At 44.6% G+C, this 22,458-nt stretch overlaps 1 protein-coding gene across 1 annotated transcript in view; it reads left to right on the forward strand.

Moving 5' to 3' along the window:
• Nucleotides 1-22,245, forward strand: part of LOC118583491 (desmoplakin) — a 45,668-nt gene extending 23,423 nt beyond the window's left edge. Inside the window, exons 8-24 of the mRNA XM_036186860.1 lie at nt 843-947; nt 1,156-1,251; nt 2,400-2,525; nt 2,995-3,147; nt 5,074-5,228; nt 5,932-6,058; nt 6,842-7,043; nt 7,676-7,902; nt 8,924-9,090; nt 9,437-9,575; nt 10,503-10,696; nt 11,575-11,737; nt 12,301-12,384; nt 13,450-13,557; nt 14,112-14,210; nt 15,055-17,349; nt 18,426-22,245. Coding sequence (XP_036042753.1) covers nt 843-947; nt 1,156-1,251; nt 2,400-2,525; nt 2,995-3,147; nt 5,074-5,228; nt 5,932-6,058; nt 6,842-7,043; nt 7,676-7,902; nt 8,924-9,090; nt 9,437-9,575; nt 10,503-10,696; nt 11,575-11,737; nt 12,301-12,384; nt 13,450-13,557; nt 14,112-14,210; nt 15,055-17,349; nt 18,426-21,659 — 7,674 coding nt within the window. The 3' untranslated portion in view covers nt 21,660-22,245. The remainder of the gene's footprint in view (nt 1-842; nt 948-1,155; nt 1,252-2,399; nt 2,526-2,994; nt 3,148-5,073; nt 5,229-5,931; nt 6,059-6,841; nt 7,044-7,675; nt 7,903-8,923; nt 9,091-9,436; nt 9,576-10,502; nt 10,697-11,574; nt 11,738-12,300; nt 12,385-13,449; nt 13,558-14,111; nt 14,211-15,054; nt 17,350-18,425) is intronic.
• Nucleotides 22,246-22,458: the final 213 nt, after the last annotated feature.

Consider the following 22,458-nt stretch of genomic DNA (forward strand, 5'->3'; position numbering starts at 1 on the left):
TCTCAGTCTCTCCCCGTGTCTTCTTAAAGATAGGCTTTCCCTCTGTTAGAAAGGCCACTACATTTTGGAACTCAAACAGTCCTCTTGCCTTATCCTACCAAGTAGAGAGGACTATGGGGATGGGCCATTGCTGGCCGAACAACCCCCACCCCCAGGGTCACTGCATAATATCCCTGAAGACAGTGATTCGTAGGTAGTGTGGCAATTAGTCCATCTAGAAACCCTAGAGTGGACGGCACTGTAGGACAGTGGATCAAAACCTGGAGTCAGAAATCAGAGTGTGTTGAGCACCTGAAAATCTGAAGTCCACAATGCTCTCTCTGAAATTTTCTCAGTGCCACCATAATATCATAAGTAGAATTATTCCACACCTGACTTCAGGTGGCAGGTGGCAATCAAAATCCGGGGACTCCCAAAATATTGTATATAATTACCTTCAGGCTATGTGGGTAGGAAACACAAATGAATTTTATCTTTAGACTTGGGTCCTGTCTCCAAAATATTTCTCTGTATATGCAAATATTCTACAATAGCAAATCCAAATCTGAAACACTGTGGTCCCAAGCATCTGGAGTTAGGGTGTTCAATCTGTATTAGTGGCAATGCTGTCAATCACCTGAGTGGTCTTAGTCAGGTCATGCCACGGGCCTTGCCTCAGTCCCTTTCTAACCTTGGTTCCCAGCATTGAAAAGCTGTATTTCTGAGGAGGACAGTGAAATCTGAGTCCTTAGCATCCATCATTTCCCGAAATGCAATTTTGTACGTAGCACCTCTAAACTAGTTTGATGTAACAGAACCCTAGCTGTGACTATAAAGGATTTGGATTTTCTTTTCCTTCACAGATACGCATGAGTCAACTGGAAGTCAAGGAAAAGGAACTAAATAAACTTAAACAAGAAAGTGACCAACTTGTCCTCAATCAGCATCCAGCCTCCGACAAAATTGAGGTAGGCTTCATGGGATTTACATTTTCACTAGGAAAAACATTTTTTGCATAGAAGACATCTTTGTGGGTGAATGGTGCTTCTCCATTATGAAGCTATGCCAACTTATCTTCTGCTTTGGGATCAGCACCCTAGGCTGGGGATTGGCATATTCCCCCTCCCCTCCTGTCCTCAGTGGACAGCTGATATACCTTGATGCTTCTTGTTTTAGGCATATATGGACACACTTCAGACACAGTGGAGTTGGATTCTGCAAATCACCAAGTGCATTGATGTCCATCTCAAAGAAAATGCTGCCTACTTTCAGGTTCTTAGATACACCTTTAAAAAAAAAAAATCTACATTTGTGTGTGTGTGTGTGTGGGGGGGGTGGCTGCATTCCACAATGGGCCTGTGGAGGTCAGAGGACAACCTGCTTGAGTTGGCTCTCTTGTTCCACCTCGTGGGTTCTGGAGATAGGGCTCAGCTCATCAGGTCTGGTGACAGGCATCTTTACCCACTGAGCCATCTTGCTGGCCCTGGCTGATATTTCAGAGTGGCCATGGAGCCGTGAGAAGAAGGGTTGATGATGATGATGAAGTCTGGTTCTAGCCCTTCTACCATGTAATTGTGTAACTTTAGAACAAGTCAAAACTCCAGGCTTCCGTGTCTCATGTACCAAATAGGGAGATCAGACCCATGGTGATCTCCAGGAAGGGAGCTTTCCCTAGTCTAAAATAATATGGCACATGCATGCATTGTATGGATGAGGTGTTAATAAGCACATATGCTACACAGATGTGGAAATAATGGGGTCATATGCATTGTAGCGTCATCACTACCTTATCTTTTGTGTATGTTTTTGAAGCAAGGAAGTACTCTCGAAGATATTGCATAGACCCTACTTACTGTCCTCGGTTTAGGGGAACACAGATTTGTAATGTGGTCAGCAGTCACTCAGCCCTGCTACCAAGTCTGTGAATGTTTCTGCTCTAATCTTTTCCGTTAGCCACTTAGCAGAGGCTTAGGGTAATGGTACGTCTTGAAACAGAACTATTAAATGATTGTGATGGTTAGCTTTCCCTAATTTTAGCAAACATCCAGGATAATTAAATTACACAGAGAAAATGTTTATTTGGCCAACAGTTTCAGATGGTCCAGTCTGTGGCCCATCGGACCCCATTTTTCTAGTCAGTGGAGAGGTAACACATCATAGTGGGGAATGCAGGACAGAACAGAACTGCCAGAGAGGAAGGGGAGGAAGAAGAGGAGGCTAGGGTCCTATGATTCTCTCTGGGGGTTCACCCCAATGATCCAGAGACCACCCCTGATGCACTTTCTTCTGAAGATTTCACCCCATTAAGTGCCACTCTGGGAACCCGGCCTTTAACACCAAAGCCTCTGGGTGACATTCAAGACCTGAACCCTGACATTAAGTGCCTTTTCATTGACTGGAGTTGCTGTCATCCCTAACAGTTTTTTGAAGAGGCGCAGTCAACTGAAGCCTATCTGAAGGGCCTGCAGGACTCCATCAGGAAGAAGTACCCCTGTGACAAGAACATGCCCCTGCAGCACCTGCTGGAGCAGATCAAAGAGCTGGAGGTACTGTGCCACACCCAGACCCTCAGCAGCTGCACCCAGGGCATTGATGCACCCCAGACACAGGGCAGGCTGTGACGGAGTGCAGCGCACACCCAGTGCCTATGCCTCAATTTCTTCATCTTTCAGTGGCATCTCTGTGTGCCCAGCTGTGGTAGGGAAGGGCCTTTACTTCAGTATCTCAGTAATTTACCGAAAATAGAGTGGAGAGAACGCTGTGACTTGCCAAGACCCTTGGGAAAGCACACTTCTTTTTATCCACCCTACCCCTTTCACAGAGATGGTCTTTCCTGCCCCGTTAACTCAACAGGCTTACTACGGAAGTTGATCTTCCTTCATGAGGAATTTGTGCTTTATTATGACTAATGGAACTACAGCGATACTTAACTTCAATGTTGTGGCAGCTTCCCCAAGAGGTCACTGAAACTCACGGGGCAGCTGTGTTTAAGGCAGACTGTATTTGCAATTGCAGAAAGAACGAGAGAAAATCCTTGAATACAAGCGCCAGGTGCAGAACTTGGTCAACAAGTCTAAGAAGATTGTGCAGCTGAAGCCTCGGAACCCAGACTATAGGAGCAACAAGCCCATTATCCTCAGAGCTCTGTGCGACTACAAACAAGACCAGGTGTGTACTCCGCGTTTGGAAGCATAGCAGAGCCTTCCCTTTCTTTACAGAAGCTTTTGTTCATCAGGAGAGCGAAACCAGTCTTGGCTTCCATAAGCACGATAGCCATGACTTTTCTGAATAAAGCCATCTCCTGTCAAACCAATGCAGCAACTCTGAGCTGAATCACTGGGAACTCTCAGGAATCAGGACAATTCTGCTTTCTCTGGGTGCTGGGGAAGGAAGGCAAGGCTTCGTGCTATGCTGAGCATGTACTATACCTCTGAGCTCTACCCCTCACCTCGACACTGGCTGTCTTGAAGGTTTAAAATCTTTCTAAAGTTGACCGCTTCCTTCGTGTGGCTCCTAAAGCTTACTTATTTGTGACCACCCCATCTTTAAGTTCCAGACAAGATAAATGGAAATGGGAAATGGCACTATCACAGGTCCTGCAGAGTTCTGGCAGTCTGGATCACACCAATCCTGTAGGCTCTGTGAGAAGCACAGGTTACAGAGAAATGGTCTAGTTTCTGTTCTTATCTCTAGAACTCCCACAGTTCTCACAATAAAATGTTGAAGGATCTAAGATACAGAATTTCATCACCTGGTTAGAAGAGCTTTATAAAGCAGGGGTCTGTTCTTCCCTGTGGCCTGAACACGGTGGAGACACATACCTGTAATCCCGGTATTCGGAAAGCTGAAACATATTCCCTCAGATTGAAAGCCAGCCCAGGGTACAGAGTGAGACCTTGTTTCAAGCAACAACCAAAAAAAATGGGGGAAAAAAATCAGATTAAATATGAGGTGAAAAAAAAAAATTCCTATGTTTCGCCAGTTCAGATAGTTGCCTTAATATGTAGAGTCTGGGCTAAGCAAGCACTTTGTCATGGAGCTGCAACTCTAGCCCTTATCTTAAGAAGCTACATAGTGGGGGTGCTGGGAAAATGGTTCAGAGGTTAAGAACACTGGGTACTCTTCCAGAGGTCTTGAGTTCAATTCCCAGCAACCACATGGTGGCTCATGGCCATCTATGAGGTCTGGTGCCCTCTTCTGGCGTGAAGGCATAATGCAGGAAGAACACTGTATACATAATAAATCAATCTGTTAAAAAAAAAAAAGCTACATACAGCCAGGTATGGTGGTGCATGCCTTTAACCCCAGCACTTGGGAGACAAAAACAGGAGGATCTCTGTGAGTTCAAGGTCATCCTGGTCTATTCAGTGAGTTTCAGGCCAGCCAAGGCTACACAGTGAGAGTCTGCGCTAAAAAAAATAAAAATAAAAAAAGCTGGAATTAATACAATTTATTTATATTTTTATTGTGCAGGCTACTGAGCCTAGGGCTTCACAGGTAGGAGGCAGTCACATATGTTCAGGCCTTCTTGTACTTGCTATTTTGAGACATGCTCTTGCTAAATTGGCCAGGCTGTCCTTAATCTTGCTCATATCACAGACAGTCTTTGAATTTGTAACCCTCTTGCCTCTGCCTCATGAATAGATGGGACTGCAGGCCTAAGCCACCAGGCCTGGCAGAAGTTCATTTAGAAGCTTGTTTTTGTTTGTTTTTTTGTTTTTTAACAGACTAATGCCAGGATGTTTTTATTTGTAAAATTTAAGAGCAAATGAGGGAGACAAGTGACATACCCCCACCCCTCCCCTGCATATTAAAGTCTACTATATAAAGCGTGAACTCAAAACAGGAAGAAGATAGGATGAGGGTTTGCCTTGTGGAAGAGATTTGCTCACATTTCTGGGCAATCTTTGAAGAGTTTCTTTCTTTAACTCCCTTAGGTTGTAGCTAACTTTTTAGGTACCCTTAGATGTACTATTTACACATAGATACTGCTTGCGAGTGTCATAACCATCTTCACTGGATGGGGGAAGCAAGCGTAAGTGTGTCAACAGTTCATATGTCTTCATCTTCACCCCCTGCTTCTTTGCCTGATAGAAAATCGTGCACAAAGGTGACGAATGCATCCTGAAGGACAACAATGAACGCAGCAAGTGGTACGTGACGGGTCCTGGAGGCGTCGACATGCTTGTGCCTTCTGTGGGCCTGATCATCCCTCCTCCAAACCCCCTGGCCGTGGACCTTTCCTGCAAGTAAGTTCTCAAGTTCCTCGCAGCTGGGACACTGAACAGTGTTTGCTTACTGTAATCATCCCCCAGAAAAGGGACTTAAGGAAGCTACTTTGCTGTGCCTTAAAGATTTTATTATGGCTAAAAGAGACTATCTGAGCAGACAGGAGCGCCAGAGGCAAGCATCACTGACACTTGCCACACCCTTTGAAGTTCCTGTTTTGAAGCTCTTCCCTTTCCCAGCACATAAGTTATTTCAAATGTAGTCATGTCCCCTCACGGCAGCGTTTGTTCCCAGCAGACAGAAGACACATTTTATACGCTGTCCGTGGCAGATTCTTTCAAATGTTTTAGTTCGGAAATCTTGAGCCTCACACAGAGTGGGGAGTGCTGGGTAATGCCATCCTTCCCTCTCCTGTCCAGACTTTGGGGGTGGTCAGCATTTGAGTGACTTGCCAATCAAAACACTACTAACAGTCAATATAACAAAAAATTAGATAGGCCTGTCTCAACCACAGTGATTTAAATGTTCTGTATGATTGTAGATAACGTTGAGAATTTACTTCTGGGAAGTAGGTTAGTCTGAATCTATTGAAGTGTTGACTGTTGACAGTTTAAAAATTACACAATCACTTCATAAGGTGTTTGGTTTAGATTTCTGGGCAGTTGTGCACACCTGTCCGGGTTTTCTGTTTGGGCTAGAGTGTTTTCCTTTTCTACCTTCCAGGATTGAGCAGTACTATGAAGCCATCTTGGCTCTGTGGAACCAGCTCTACATCAACATGAAGAGCTTGGTGTCTTGGCACTACTGCATGATTGACATTGAGAAGATCAGGGCCATGACTATCGCCAAGGTATGTCCTCAGGGCTGCCTAGAGGGTCACTTACTGCTTGACCTGGTCACTGGACACATGAGGATTTTGTGTCTCACCACATGAGGCCTCTTAGCTTTCCACAGGACTGGTCTGTCCAGTACTGTACAGAATGGGGTGGGGCTTGGGCAGAAAGCTTGCTTAGCGTGAAGCCTTAGGTGCCTCTGCTAGCACCACAAAACAAGGAGGAATTGGCACATGGCTGGTTATGAGATGAACAGAAACACTCACTGAAGTGACCCAAAAAGCTAGAAATAGCTATGGAAAAGATAGCGTGGTCCCCCAGCTCCTTCAAGATAATGGGAATGAGGTCATACATAGCCACTGAACCATGGCAGAGGGGAAGTCAGGCTGACTCTTGGAAGAGCTCCGAAAGCATTCCTCTAAGTCAGAGGTCCTAAGGTTGGCAGAGCCTTGGGTCAAGGAGTCCTTTAATGGAATGATAAGAGAGATGGGAACAGGCTGGGAAGTTTTAGGGCTCTCGCGCCCCTTTATCTTCGTGGAATGGCTGTGTTTCATTGTGCTTTATTTACATGTGAGTTTCTGCACAACATTTTGTTGGGAGAAAACTACCCTGTGAAGGAAAAAGCCAGTGGCATGCTACTTCTATGCCCCTTAGCAACAGGGATGATGCCCCAAGACCTTTCTTTTAATCTTGGTTGGCCTTTGCTGAGGGTTGTCCTGCCCCCGTGCCTTGCAGTCTTCCTGCATGGGGATGTGAGACATTCACGTCTTCTCAACTCACCGTGCCTGGTTTACTTCTAGCTGAAAACAATGAGGCAGGAGGATTACATGAAGACCATTGAAGACCTTGAGCTCCACTACCAAGATTTCATCAAAAACAGCCAAGGCTCGGAGATGTTCGGCGATGATGACAAGCGGCGAATGCAGTCTCAGTTCACTGATGCCCAGAAGCATTACCAGACCCTGGTCATCCAGCTCCCTGGCCACCCCCAGCACCAGACAGGTCAGCCTGGACCACTCTTTCTCTTTGTATCAGTCACATATGTGGTTTTGTGGAAAGCTGTTCCTTTGAATGATACTTAGTATGCTCTGTGTTGATATAACAAAATTCCTGAAGTTGGATAATTTGTAAAGAAAAGAAGTGTGTTTAGTTCCTTACTCTGATGGCTGGAAAACAGTATAGAGTCTGGCAAGCGACCTATGGCTCTGTCATAATTCATCAGAGAAGTAGAAAGGGGAACAGTAACATGCAAAAAGGACTGAATGCCTGGAGTGACTTTAGAATCAACGACTCTGTTGGGGACTGGTCAGTGCCAGAGCTTAACAACACCCAGGAGACGGGTATTCATCTTTGCTGAGGGTGGTACCCTCATCATCTGACCACCTTCTGCTAGGTCCACATCCTAAAAGCCCCACTACATCGGTACTCTTTCATTAGGGACCAGTCTTTCAGCATGTGAATACACGGGGAACAATAAGCCTTATCTACGACATAGCAGATATATAAAATACTTTGTATGCCAGAGTTCTAGAATTAAGTCATGGGGAATAGGCTTATTTTTATACAGTTGAAGTGCCTAGCACCTTGCTAACTGGGCAGTCTGTCGTACTTATGGTTCTAACTTATTTTTACAGTCACCAAAACTGAAATCACTCATGTGGGCTCCTGCCAAGATGTCAACCACAATAAAGTAATTGAAACCAACAGAGAAAATGACAAACAGGAGACATGGCTTCTGATGGAGCTGCAGAAGATTCGCAGGCAGATGGAGCACTGTGAGGGCAGGATGACGCTTAAAAACCTCCTGCTCACAGACCAAGGCTCTACACACCACATCACAGTGAAAATCAATGAGCTCAAGGTAGGCGCTGTTAACAGTAATCTCCTGATTCCACAGGCCCTTATGTTCATCTATGAATGAGGAAAACCCCATGGCTTACATGTTTATAGGCAAGTGTATTTGTTTTCCATTGCCATGCTAAAGACTAATTAAAAGCTAATCTTAAGAATCCACACAGCTACAGTGTAGAAAATACATGTGTGTGTGTGTGTGTGTGTGTGTGTGTGTGTGTGTGTGTAGTGTGTGTGTGTAGTGTGTGTGTGTGTGTGTGTGTGTGTGTGTGTGTGTGTGTAGGTTGCTAAACTTGTGGTATATGTATACTATGGAATATGTACTTATTTTAAATTATGGCAAGGTCAGGGGAGGTATGGGCACATGAGTACAGGTATACATAGAGGCCAGAAAAGGGTGTCAGATCCTAGAGCTGAAGTTATTGGCAATTGTGAGCAGCCCCAGGTGGGCTGGGACCCCCAACTCAGGTCTTCTGCAAGAGCAGTACAGGCTCCTAACCTCCAAGCCATTTCTCCAGCCCAGTTTTACAAAAGAAAGAAAAATTGAGACTTGTGTGAACCCGGGGGATGTTATGCTGAGTGAAATGGGCCAAGTGCACAAAGACAAACAGTATGTAATCTCATTGGCACGTGGAATTAAAAAGGAGTCAAACATATAGAAACAGAAGTGTAGTGATGACCCAGGATGGGGCCATGGAGGAAGTGAGATGTAGTTCTGAGGGTACACACTTGCAGTAAGGTAAGTCTGAGACCTGGCTTGCAGCAGAGGACTTCGGGAAATAATGTATTTATTGAAATGTTGCTAAGGGGTTAGACTTTAGGTGCTCTTAACTGCCGGGTGCCTGCTATGTTACTTATATATATGCAAATTACCATGAATATATACGATACACACATGCATACCTATGCATATATGGTGACTTTCTTATGCATAGCAGAACAGCACCCTGCTGGACCTTAAGGTGCACAATAAAAATAAGTTTAAAGCAATTGCACAGCTAGTGAGATGTGTTTCCCTTCTTTTTTGACAGAGTGTACAGAATGACTCACAAGCCATCGCTGATGTTCTCAATCAGCTTAAAGACATGCTTGCCAACTTCCGAGGCTCTGAAAAATACTGCTATTTACAGAATGAGATATTTGGACTATTTCAGAAGCTGGAAAATATCAACGGTGTTACAGATGGCTACTTAAACAGGTGAGCACAGATAATAGCCCTCAAGAGTAGTTTTTGTTTTCAGATTTTCTTTTGTTTTCCCTTTTGGTGCAGGGGTGGGAGGATGGGGGGTAGGGGGGATGGGGGAGATAGAATCCATTGTGACTACTTTCTCACTGAACCACATCCCCAATCCTGTCAAGTTTCATTCTTGCCTGACTGCATGTGTTACATGTGCTTGGCTTTTTGGAGCTTTTGCCTTATAGACACCCACTCTCCCTTTCCCACTGCTGTACCATCCTCCTGTTTCCTGAATAGTGACGAGAGCCAATAGTCACCATCTGATTATGTCACTGGAAACCTTACCCACCTCTCTTGCTCCTTCCAGCCTGTGCTCCGTGAGAACTCTTCTCCAGGCCATTCTGCAAACGGAAGACATGCTGAAGGTCTATGAAGCGAGGCTGACGGAGGAAGAAACTGTCTGTCTGGACCTAGATAAAGTGGAAGCTTACCGCTGTGGACTGAAGGTAACGCAAAGGATCGTGACTGTAGCCTGGTCTCCAGGAAGTGATAGGGAACTTGGCCCTCTGCTGCAAAGCCTCACTAAGTTTCCATGAGTGTTTTCCTTTATTTCACTTGTTGAAAGTCAGTTTTATTTGTAGAATAATTATAGGTTTACAGGAAAACTGACAGGATAGAGCCCATATACCCTGTATCTAGTTTCTTCTGGTGTCAGCATCATACATTTGTGTGATCTATCTGATAGAATTGATGAGTCAGTAATGACATATGACTACAGGCTGAAGTCCATGCCTTTTGTTTTTTTTTTAAAGAGAGGGTCTCATGTATGTCACACTGGTCTCAAAAGCACTATGTGGCTAAGGCTGACCTAGAACTCCTGATCCTCTTGCCTCTCCCTTCTGGCACTGGGATTACAAGTGTGCACTACCCCACCTACAACCCATGCTTTATTCATAGGTTTCATGGGGTTCGAGACTTTCTTGCTTTCTTGGCCACACGTGGCTGATGTCAGTCACTGTTAGTGGGAACAGTATGTTCTCCAGTGGTTTGTAGTGGGAATTGGTGGTAGAGTGCTGGATTGGAATAATTTCTTCACTTTGGCACCTCTCAGCTAAGTGTGGTAGTTCAAGCCTGTAATCCCAATACTTGAGAGGCAGAGGCAGAGGGATTGCCATCTTTGAGATACTGAGGATCAAGCTCAAAGCCTTGTGACTGCTCAGCTCCTGCTCCAATGCAGGGCGATACCCCTGGGCCTTTCTCTTTCAAGGTTAATGGTATGAGCCAGTATGTAGCTTAGTGGTAAGTGGTAGAATGTGACGTGCCTCAGCACCAGAAATAGATAAGTCAGTAAACAAAATAAACCATGACTTGGGGGTGGCATACAGTGGCGGAAGAGATTAATTTGTATGTACTTCTCCCCCTTTAATCTATAGAAAATAAAAAATGACTTGAACTTGAAGAAGTCCCTGTTGGCCACCATGAAGACAGAGCTGCAGAAGGCTCAGCAGATCCACTCTCAGTCCTCACAGCAGTACCCTCTCTATGACCTGGACCTGGGCAAATTCAATGAGAAAGTGATGCAGCTGACTGATCGCTGGCAAAAGATAGATAAACAGATAGACTTCAGGTGTGTCCGCCTCCTTGCCCGTGGTCTTCCTGTTTGGTGGCTCAAATGCCACCAGAAGCCATTGTTGTCAAAAAGCAGTGCCTTTGCTTGGGCAGCCTACTTTCTGTCACCTGTTTTGACTTTGCTGGATATTTCATACAAGTGTACTCATGTAGTGTGTAGACTTTTGTGATTGGCTTCCACACCATATGTAGAGTCCATGCTTCACGTCTATTGTGGCATGTTTTGTGCACTGTTTCTTTAATCTTATTTTTGTGGGGGTGGGGATTGAACCCATGGCCTTCCCCATTCTAGGCAAGTACACTATCTCTGATCTACTCCCCAAACCCTGGGTGTTTTGAAGTAGGGCCATGCTGTATAGCTTAGGCTAGTTTGGAACTCAAGACCCTCCTACCTCAACCTTCTAAGTACTAGGATTTACCTGAGTATTTTTTTTTTTCTCATCGATCTTTAAAAATAATTAACTTTCCACCAGTTGAATTTTGTCTATTTTTTATGTTTTATGGGGGAGGTGGTAAGACAGGATCTCATGTACCGCTGGCTAGCTTCCAGTGCCCTCTGCAGCCAAGATTGGCTTTAAACTCTTGATCTTCCTGCCTCTACCTCCCAAGTGCTACCACACCCAGTTTTTCATCTCTTTTTGTGGCTGGATGCTATTCCTTTGTTTGGAATTGTTCCACAGTTGATGGACATTTTCGGTTTTGGTTTGGGGATATGGTGGAAGAAATGCTATGATAAATATTCACATTTCAGTTTTTGTGTTTGCGTGTTTTCAGTTCTCTTAGGTGGACACCAAGGAGAACTGCTGGGTGGCATAATGTGTTGCATATTTTAGGAACTAATAAGAGTGTCTTGGTAATTGTATACGTTTTCCCTAGATTGTGGGACCTGGAGAAACAAATCAAACAGCTGAGGAATTATCGCGATAACTACCAGAGCTTCTGCAAGTGGCTATACGATGCTAAACGCCGGCAGGACTCTTTGGAGTCCATGAAGTTCGGAGACACCAACACAGTCATGCGGTTTTTGAATGAGCAAAAGGTATAAACACGCTTGTCATTCCAAAGCTCTCTGTTGAGATGAACTGGCTTTAAGCCTGTTTGCTTCTGGTTTTAAGTGATGAATATTTCATATTATGAATCTACCTCGTGAATGTTTAAAGTGTGCACAGAGGAGAAACCCCTAGGATGTTTAAGATGAAATACAATTTAAAAATAGTAGTAGTGGAGGTTGTTTTCCCTTCATAGTAAAGAATTATTATGAGTTGATGTAGTGCATGCCTGTAATCCCAAGGCTTGGGAGTTGAGATAGGAAGGCCTTGAGTTCAAGGCCACCCTTCATCCCTATCTCAAAAAGGAAAAGAAAAAGTAAAAGAAAGGAGTGATAGGCATGTGAAGTAGTGCTGGTTGAAAGTATCCCCCTGTAAGTAGTAAGTCACAGGGCTAGCTTCTTTCTGAATGGAGAAAAGTTCTTCTTCTCTCAAGCCATTATTGAATGTGAGTCTACATAGTGATAAGCTGAAGGAAAAAGTAACCACCGTAAAAGTGAAATCACACTTGTCTTTGTATGCTTTAACATTTGTAAATATGTTGTTCTCTGTATAGAACCTGCACAGTGAAATATCGGGCAAACGAGATAAATCAGAAGAAGTACATAAAATTGCTGAACTCTGTGCTAACTCAATTAAGGTATGTTGGTTTCATTAAGAATGTTGGCACAGTGGGGGAGGGTGTAGAATCGAAATTCACTGTATTCATGGATGAAAATACCAAAGAACTAAAAGAAAGAATGGTTGGTGTTGGCTGGCAGGATGGCTCACTTAGATAAAGGTGCTTGTCACCAAGTCTGACGGCCTGAATCTGATCCCCAGAACTCACATGTTAGGAGAAACCTGACTTTGCAAGCTGTCCTCTGACCTCCACTTGCATACCCTCAAAGTAAATACCTTTAAAAATTGAAAGTCTGTTGTTATTTCATCAAGAATATTATTAATTGCATTATTTGTTGTTTTGTTTTAAAGATTATAAACTTCTTAAAGGTGGCTATCATATATATTCTGGCCTGAAGAACCTGTGAAAGGTTGTTACTCATTTACTTGAATTCAGGCTGGAGAAATAGCTCAACCGTTTAAGGCCCACACTTCTAAATGGCAAAGTTTGGGTCCTGTTTATTTGAATTCATTGCACTTTGGAAATATCCCTGTGAAATGGGCTAGTCTTTTTTTTTTTTTTTTTCCAGAGCTGAGGACCGAACCCAGGGCCTTGCGCTTGCTAGGCAAGCGCTCTACCATTGAGCTAAATCCCCAACCCATGGGCTAGTCTTTATTCATTTGCTCTAAGCAAAAATGAACATTCCATTTACTAACAATATTAACTGATTATTGCTAATGGCCTTTGTAGGTAATTTTTAGAAATAATTTGTGATATAGATCTGTGGAATTATAATCTCTTAGTGACTCCTTTTAAGTCAATTAGGACTGTTTTTTAGCTAGATGTGATGGATTCCGTATGAAATCCTTTCACTCAGAAGGCTGAGGTAGGAGAATTGCCATGAATTCAAGCCAGCCTGAACAAGACAGTGAGTTCCAGGCCATTCTGAACAGAGGGAGACTTGATCTCAAAAAATGAAAACAAAGACAGGTTTTCTAAGTGCTGGGGTATAGCTTGGTGGTAGTATTTGCCTGGCAGGCAAGATCCTGGATTTGCGTACCCACCAAAGCAAAGATGCCTTTCTAAAACTTTGCTATTCCTCAGGATTATGAACTCCAGCTGGCATCATACACCTCTGGGCTAGAAACTCTACTGAACATACCTATCAAGAGGACTATGGTTCAGTCCCCATCTGGGGTGATTCTTCAAGAGGTATATAAGTCATTACATTTCTCTTAATGTCTGTTGTCCTTTCTGCCTCTCTTTTCCCCATTTCCTGCCCAGCCTCCCCATCATGCTTGAATACATCCTGGGTACTCACTGAAATTCAGGGCTCATTGGCAGTTTTAGGCTCCCTTCTGTGTGTCATCTACACATGACACAGTTTAGGAAATGATCCTGGAAGTCCAAGTGTGTCATTCATATATTGGACTTGACTTGCTTTTGGACTTATATTTTCTATAAGGTAGACTCCTAAGAAGTGGAAGTTATATATTCTAAATGGCTGCTGTTCCCCAAAGATGTCAGAGAAAGTCGACAGTGGGCTGGGAGAAAGCCGGGAAGGATGAGGCTGGAACACAGATGGCCCTGGCCTTTTGTGTTGCTATATTTCTAGATTCTGGATCCAGCACAACTGACAGAAGGGAATTTACTCTTATGTTATAGTGCCACTGTTCTATTTTTTTAAGAAAACAAAATTAGTCAACTTGCACAGAGCTTTTAAGAAATGCAGTATACATTTTTTTTTTCTTTCTCATTTCCTCAAGGCTGCCGACATCCATGCGCGGTACATAGAACTACTGACAAGGTCTGGAGACTACTATAGGTTCTTAAGTGAGATGCTAAAGAGTTTGGAAGATCTGAAGGTAATTCGTTTCCTTGGAGGTTTGTTGTCTGTTTGTTTTTAAGGATAGAAAGAAAGAAACAGCCTAGAACCTTATTATCTCTGCTTCATTATAACACGGCTTGGTCAGACTGCCTTTCCTCCAAACTGTTGGTATGACACAGTTTGAGTCTGGGCTCAGTGCTGTGCTCTTATGTGGCTACTCCAAATGAACTTGGAAAGTATTTGCCAAATCCTGATTATATTACTTTGTCCAAACCCTTTGGTTTCATTTGCTTTCTTTACGAAAGTTTCAGAGAAGCTCACCCTGGACTGGCTGGATTTTAATCTTTAACATCAAGTAACTATTCAATTTTTTCTCCCTTTTTGAGAGAAGAATTGAGTTCATATGGATATTTGCTTTATTATCTTTGAATATAAGGCACATGATTTATCAAATCATAAGTTTTTGGGGTTTGTTTTTGAGACAAAAAGACAAAAGTAAGCCGGCCTCAAATTCACAATCCTCCTACCTCAGCCTCTAAAGTGTAGGATTATAGGACGGGCCACTATATGCAGTTAATCATAAGCTTTTGAGCATGGGGGAAATGACTTCATTTTAAAAACTGAGGAGACTGGGGTTCAAAGTTAATAGATTGTATGAGCAGCTGATGGGAGCATTATGATAAGCATGAAGGGTCTTTGAATTTTTTCTAGTGATTTTTGTATGATATCATTGTGGGTGTGCACGCGCTTGCATGCATGTGTATGTACGTGTGTATGTGTGTAAAGAAAATACACACAGGTCTGAAGAGGAAAGGTGCTGTTTCTTCCTTGTGGTACAAAGTGCTTTCTTCTCAACATGATTTCTAATTTCATATCCACAGCTGAAAAATACCAAGATTGAAGTTTTGGAAGAGGAGCTAAGACTGGCCCGAGACGCCAACTCTGAAAACTGCAATAAGAATAAGTTCCTGGATCAGAACCTGCAGAAATATCAGGCAGAATGTTCCCAGTTCAAAGCAAAGCTCGTGAGTCTGGAGGAGCTGAAGAGACAAGCTGAGCTGGATGGAAAATCAGCCAAGCAAAACCTGGACAAGTGCTATGGCCAAATCAAGGAACTCAATGAGAAGATCACCCGGCTGACGTATGAGATCGAAGACGAGAAGCGCAGGCGGAAGACTGTGGAGGACAGATTCGACCAACAGAAGAACGATTATGATCAGTTGCAGAAGGCAAGGCAGTGTGAGAAGGAGAACCTTGGCTGGCAGAAGCTGGAGTCTGAGAAAGCCATCAAGGAGAAGGAGTACGAGATAGAGAGGTTGAGGGTTCTGCTGCAGGAGGAGGGCGCCCGGAAGAGAGAATATGAAAATGAGCTGGCAAAGGTAAGAAACCACTATAATGAGGAGATGAGTAATTTAAGGAACAAGTATGAAACAGAGATTAACATTACGAAGACCACCATCAAGGAGATCTCCATGCAGAAGGAAGACAATTCCAAGAATCTCAGAAACCAGCTTGACAGACTCTCCCGGGAGAACCAAGATCTCAAGGATGAGATAGTCAGGCTCAATGACAGCATCTTGCAGGCCACAGAGCAGCGAAGGCGGGCTGAGGAAAATGCCCTTCAGCAGAAAGCCTGTGGCTCAGAAATCATGCAAAAGAAGCAACATCTAGAGATCGAACTGAAGCAGGTCATTCAGCAGCGCTCAGAGGACAATGCAAGGCACAAGCAGTCCCTGGAGGAGGCTGCCAAGACAATTCAGGACAAAAACAAAGAGATTGAAAGACTCAAAGCTGAGTTTCAGGATGAGGCCAAGCGCCGCTGGGAATATGAAAATGAACTGAGTAAGGTAAGAAACAGTTACGATGAGGAGATCATTAGCTTAAAAAACCAGTTTGAGACTGAGATCAACATCACCAAGACCACCATCCACCAGCTGACCATGCAAAAGGAGGAGGACACAAGTGGCTACCGAGCTCAGATAGACAATCTCACCAGAGAGAACAGGAGCTTGTCTGAGGAGGTGAAGAGGCTGAAGAGCACGCTAGCCCAGACCACCGAGAATCTCAGGAGGGTCGAAGAAAATGTCCAGCAGCAAAAGGCCACTGGCTCGGAGATATCTCAGAGGAAACAGCAGTTGGAGATCGAGCTGAGACAGGTCACACAGATGCGAACGGAAGAGAGTATGAGATACAAGCAGTCCTTGGATGACGCTGCCAAGACCATCCAAGATAAAAACAAGGAGATTGAAAGGCTCAAACAATTGGTAGAAAAAGAAACCAATGAGAGGAAATGCCTGGAGGATGAAAATTCCAAGTTACAGAGAGTCCAGTATGACCTGCAGAAAGCCAACAATAGTGCCACCGAGACCATAAGCAAACTGAAGGTGCAGGAACAGGAATTAACACGCCTGAGAGTTGACTATGAGAGGGTTTCCCAGGAGAGGACAGTGAAGGATCAGGACATCACAAGGTTCCAGAGCTCCCTGAAGGATCTGCAGCTGCAGAAGCAGAAAGTGGAAGAGGAGCTGAACAGGCTGAAAAGGACAGCCTCGGATGACTCCACCAAGAGGAAGATGCTGGAGGAGGAGCTGGAAGGCATGAGGAGGTCTTTGAAAGAGCAAGCCATTAAAATCACCAACCTGACCCAGCAGCTGGAGCAGGCATCCATTGTTAAGAAGAGGAGTGAGGATGATCTCAGGCAGCAGAGGGATGTGCTGGATGGCCACCTGAGGGAGAAGCAGAGGACCCAGGAGGAGCTGAGGAGGCTCTCCTTGGATGTGGAGGCCCTTAGGCGGCAGTTGGTGCAGGAACAAGAAAATGTCAAGCAGGCTCATTTGAGGAATGAGCATTTCCAGAAGGCCATAGAAGACAAAAGCAGAAGCCTCAATGAAAGCAAAATAGAGATTGAGAGGTTACAGTCTCTCACTGAGAACTTGACCAAGGAGCACTTGATGTTGGAGGAAGAACTTCGTAACCTGAGGCTGGAATATGATGACCTGCGAAGGGGCCGCAGTGAAGCAGATAGTGATAAAAACGCAACCATCTCGGAGCTAAGGAGCCAGCTGCAGATCAGCAACAACCGAACCCTGGAACTGCAGGGGCTGATTAATGATTTACAGAGAGAGAGGGAAAATTTGAGACAGGAAATTGAGAAATTCCAAAAGCAGGCTTTAGAGGTATTCACAAATATTTGATCAAAGCTTCACTGTTTCTCAGATAACTGACACCATATCTTCTCTCGCTGCTTCCAGAGCATCTAACTTTCCCTTTTTACTGCTCATGTGCTTACCACCTGTCAGATCTATACTGTGGCTTGAAAAGAATTCTAATGCCATTTGTCCTTCCATCCTGTCACTGCGTTGAATGCTAGCCTGTTGGAAACCTGTGCTTGGCCCTACTTTAAAAACTTTAGCATGAGAAAAGCATCTAAGATATTTCCCATGAATGTTTCACTCTCCTTTCTAGAAAGTAGCTCTTGGCTGGGGTTTTCACTGAGTGGTGGGTCATGTACTTTGCTGCACAAGGTCCTGGGTTCAATTCCCAACATCAAAATTTTAACATACTAAAATAGAAGGTGGTTCTTATTTTGTGGTCTGAATGTACATCTTTAATTCAATTTTTTCTCAGTGAAATGTATTAATTCTTACACAATTTTAAGTTTCCACCTTGCTTAGATGACTTTTCTGCATGCATTATCCTGTTGTCTTTTGATTGTGATCCTAATATTTCTTTCTATTTGACTTTTCTTCTAACAAGCTCTAATTTTAAACTAACTTCTAATATATTTGACTTCTATAGACAATATTTGTGTGGGGTGGGGTGGGGTGGGGTGTGAGTATTTGTAAGTTTGTATTACTTTATTAAATGTGTTAGTATAATATGCCAGGTGAGATGTAGGTTCAGCAGGGATGCTAACTTGGAAGAAAATTACCCTTTTACTTTTCCAAACTATAATTACTGTTAAAAGTAAGGCAGGTCTACAGCTTCTAGTTCTGTCTATGGAAAACGAACACAGAACAGTAAGTATGAAGCCATTTACCAAAGTGGCAATCTACAGTTTCATAATTCTTTCCAGGGATGTGTAAGGTACCAAATTAACAGTATATGCAGGGGAAATACAGACAGGGAAAATGAGACTATGTTTAAGATTTATAGGAAAAGAGGGTAAATTACATTGTTGAATTACCATGATCAGATGTTACTATCTAGATAAACACTATTTTTTTCCCATTTCTTTCTTTTTAAATTCTAGGCATCTAATAGGATCCAGGAGTCCAAGAGTCAGTGTACTCAAGTGGTTCAGGAGAGAGAGAGTCTGCTGGTGAAAATTAAAGTCCTGGAGCAGGACAAGGCGAGGCTGCAGAGGCTGGAGGACGAACTGAACCGAGCCAAAGCAACGCTGGAGGCCGAAAGCCGGCTCAAACAGCGCTTGGAGTGTGAGAAACAGCAGATCCAGAATGACCTGAATCAGTGGAAAACTCAGTACTCCCGCAAGGAGGAGGCCATTAGGAAGATTGAGTCGGAAAGAGAGAAGAGCGAGAGAGAGAAGAACAGCCTTAGGAGTGAGATTGAGAGACTCCAGGCGGAGATCAAGAGGATCGAAGAGAGGTGCAGGCGGAAGCTGGAGGATTCCACCAGGGAGACTCAGTCCCAGCTGGAAAGTGAACGCTGCCGGCTTCAGAGGGAGATCGACAAACTCAAGCAGCGCCCATATGGGTCCCATCGGGAGACCCAGACGGAGTATGAGTGGACTGTTGACTCCTCTAAGCTGGTGTTTGATGGGCTGAGGAAGAAGGTGACGGCCATGCAGCTCTATGAGTGCCAACTGATCGACAAGACGACACTGGACAAGCTGTTGAAGGGGAAGAAGTCAGTGGAGGAGGTGGCTTCTGAGATCCAGCCTTTCCTCCGAGGCGCAGGGGCCATCGCCGGTGCTTCCGCTTCTCCCAAGGAAAAATACTCTTTGGTGGAGGCCAAGAGAAAGAAATTCATCACCCCAGAATCCACGGTCATGCTTCTGGAGGCCCAGGCAGCCACGGGTGGTATCATCGACCCCCATCGGAATGAGAAGCTCACGGTGGACAATGCCATAGCTCGCGATCTCATTGACTTCGATGACCGCCAGCAGATCTACACAGCGGAGAAAGCCATCACTGGCTTTGATGACCCATTTTCAGGCAAGACAGTATCTGTTTCAGAAGCCATCAAAAAGAATTTGGTTGACAGAGAAACTGGAATGCGCCTGCTGGAAGCCCAGCTTGCTTCAGGGGGTGTAGTAGACCCCATCAACAGTGTCTTTTTGCCAAAAGATGTCGCCTTGGCCCGTGGGCTGATTGATAGAGATTTGTATCGTTCCCTGAATGACCCCCGAGATAGTCAGAAAAACTTCGTGGATCCAGTCACCAAGAAGAAGGTCAGCTACATGCAGCTGAGAGAACGGTGCAGAATCGAACCGCACACGGGTCTGCTCCTGCTGTCAGTACAGAAGAGAAGCATGTCCTTCCAAGGAATCAGACAACCTGTGACCGTCACGGAACTGGTTGATTCTGGCATATTGAGACCATCCACTGTAAATGAACTGGAATCAGGTCAGATTTCTTATGATGAGGTTGGTGAGAGAATTAAGGACTTCCTCCAGGGTTCCAGCTGCATAGCAGGCATATATAATGAGACCACGAAGCAGAAGCTTGGCATTTATGAGGCTATGAAGATTGGCTTAGTTCGACCTGGCACCGCTCTGGAGCTGTTGGAAGCCCAGGCAGCTACTGGTTTTATAGTGGATCCTGTCAGCAATTTGAGGTTACCTGTGGAGGAAGCCTACAAGAGAGGTCTGGTGGGCATTGAGTTCAAAGAGAAGCTTCTGTCCGCAGAGCGAGCCGTCACCGGGTATAATGATCCTGAAACCGGAAACATCATCTCTTTGTTCCAAGCAATGAACAAGGAACTCATTGAGAAGGGCCATGGCATTCGCCTACTAGAAGCACAGATTGCAACTGGTGGTATCATCGATCCAAAGGAGAGCCATCGTTTACCAGTTGACATGGCGTATAAGAGGGGATATTTTAATGAGGAGCTTAGCGAGATCCTCTCAGACCCAAGTGATGACACCAAAGGCTTTTTTGATCCAAACACTGAAGAAAATCTTACTTATCTGCAACTGAAGGAAAGATGTATCAAGGATGAGGAAACGGGGCTCTGTCTCCTGCCCCTGAAAGAAAAGAAGAAACAGGTGCAGACATCACAAAAGAATACCCTCAGAAAGCGGCGAGTGGTCATAGTTGACCCAGAAACCGATAAGGAGATGTCTGTTCAGGAGGCCTACAAGAAAGGCCTTATTGATTATGAAACCTTCAAAGAGCTATGTGAGCAGGAGTGTGAGTGGGAAGAAATAACCATCACAGGATCAGATGGCTCTACCAGGGTGGTCCTGGTAGACAGGAAGACCGGCAGTCAGTATGACATTCAAGATGCTATTGACAAAGGCTTGGTTGACAGGAAGTTTTTTGATCAGTACCGATCTGGCAGCCTGAGCCTCACGCAGTTTGCTGATATGATCTCCTTGAAAAATGGAGTTGGCAATAATGGCGGCTTGAGCAGTAGTGTCAACGATGATGTTTTTAGCAGCTCCCGACACGAATCAGTAAGTAAGATTTCCACCATATCCAGCGTTAGAAATTTAACCATCAGAAGTAGCTCTCTGTCTGACCCCCTGGAGGAGTCCAGCCCCATTGCAGCCATCTTTGACACAGAAAACCTGGAGAAAATCTCTATTACAGAAGGTATAGAGAGGGGCATTGTGGATAGCATCACTGGTCAGAGGCTTCTGGAGGCTCAGGCCTGCACTGGTGGCATCATCCACCCTACCACGGGTCAGAAGCTGTCACTTCAAGATGCGGTCTCCCAGGGTCTCATTGACCAAGATATGGCCACCAGGCTGAAGCCTGCCCAGAAGGCCTTCATTGGCTTTGAAGGTGTGAAGGGAAAGAAGAAGATGTCTGCAGCAGAGGCCGTAAAAGAAAAATGGCTCCCCTATGAGGCAGGCCAGCGCTTCCTGGAGTTCCAGTTCCTCACTGGAGGCCTTGTTGACCCGGAAGTGCATGGGAGGATCAGCACAGAAGAAGCCATTCGAAAAGGCTTCATCGATGGCCGTGCAGCTCAGAGGCTGCAGGACATCAGCAGCTATGCCAAAATCCTCACCTGCCCCAAAACCAAATTAAAAATCTCCTACAAGGATGCCATGAATCGCTCCATGGTGGAAGATATCACTGGGCTGCGCCTCCTGGAAGCTGCCTCCGTGTCCTCCAAGGGCTTGCCTAGCCCTTATAACATGTCTGCCCCAGGTTCCCGCTCTGGGTCGAGGTCCGGATCTCGCTCAGGCTCCCGCTCCGGTTCCCGCAGCGGGTCTCGGAGAGGAAGCTTCGATGCCACGGGGAATTCCTCCTACTCCTACTCCTACACATTCAGCAGTAGCTCCATTGGGCACTAGGGGCCAGAAAGGGTCGCCATCCTTTAGAATCATTTGTATGAATTTCTGCTTTATCTCAAATAACCAAGTAAACCTGGTGCTTGCACTATAGCGGTAGACCGTTCTGTGCTTGAAACGTAGCTGTGATAAAATTCCAGTGGTAAAGGCTCCTTGGGTTCCAGCGTTTGGCTCAACGAAGGCAGTACTCTTCCATGTAGCGAGTGTGAAGGGGTAATCACTTGTAAGGATAGCACAAATTGAATTTAGATTTTATTTCTTCTCTGCTGTGTTTGGATCGATTTTCTGTAACTTGCCTTGGCCTATAAGGTCCAATTGCTGCGCTTGGAGTTAGAAGTTAAACTGATAGCTGGTGTTTTAGTCCTCGCTTGCTGTTTCTCCCCTACGTAGTTAAACTTTCTGTAGTAGGAGAAAGCTGCCCTCCCCACGCAAGCATTTTGGCCCGTTTCCTTTAGTTTGAGAACATAGATTGTATCACCCATATACTCTTAAGTGCACCGGTTTGGTTTGGTATTACTTTACCGATGTCCACAATAGCAGCAGACTTTGCTTTTTAAAGTTAGTCAAGGCTTTCTGTTTATTTGGCTTGTCATCTTCTATGTACTTTTAAAAAAGGTGTCTTCATGAAGTTTGCAGTTCTGGCAATAAACTTTTAGACTTTGGAAATTTCTGTGTATTGATTTAATAATGCCTTATACATACAAGGACATTTAATGGCTGGTTTTTATGTATCATAAAATAGGTCTAAACCATTTGTTTACTAACTTAATAAGAAAACCCCTCAAAATACTAGTTTGTATTT

Source organism: Onychomys torridus, chromosome 5, assembly GCF_903995425.1.
Source record: "Onychomys torridus chromosome 5, mOncTor1.1, whole genome shotgun sequence".
Taxonomy (NCBI): Eukaryota; Metazoa; Chordata; class Mammalia; order Rodentia; family Cricetidae; genus Onychomys; species Onychomys torridus.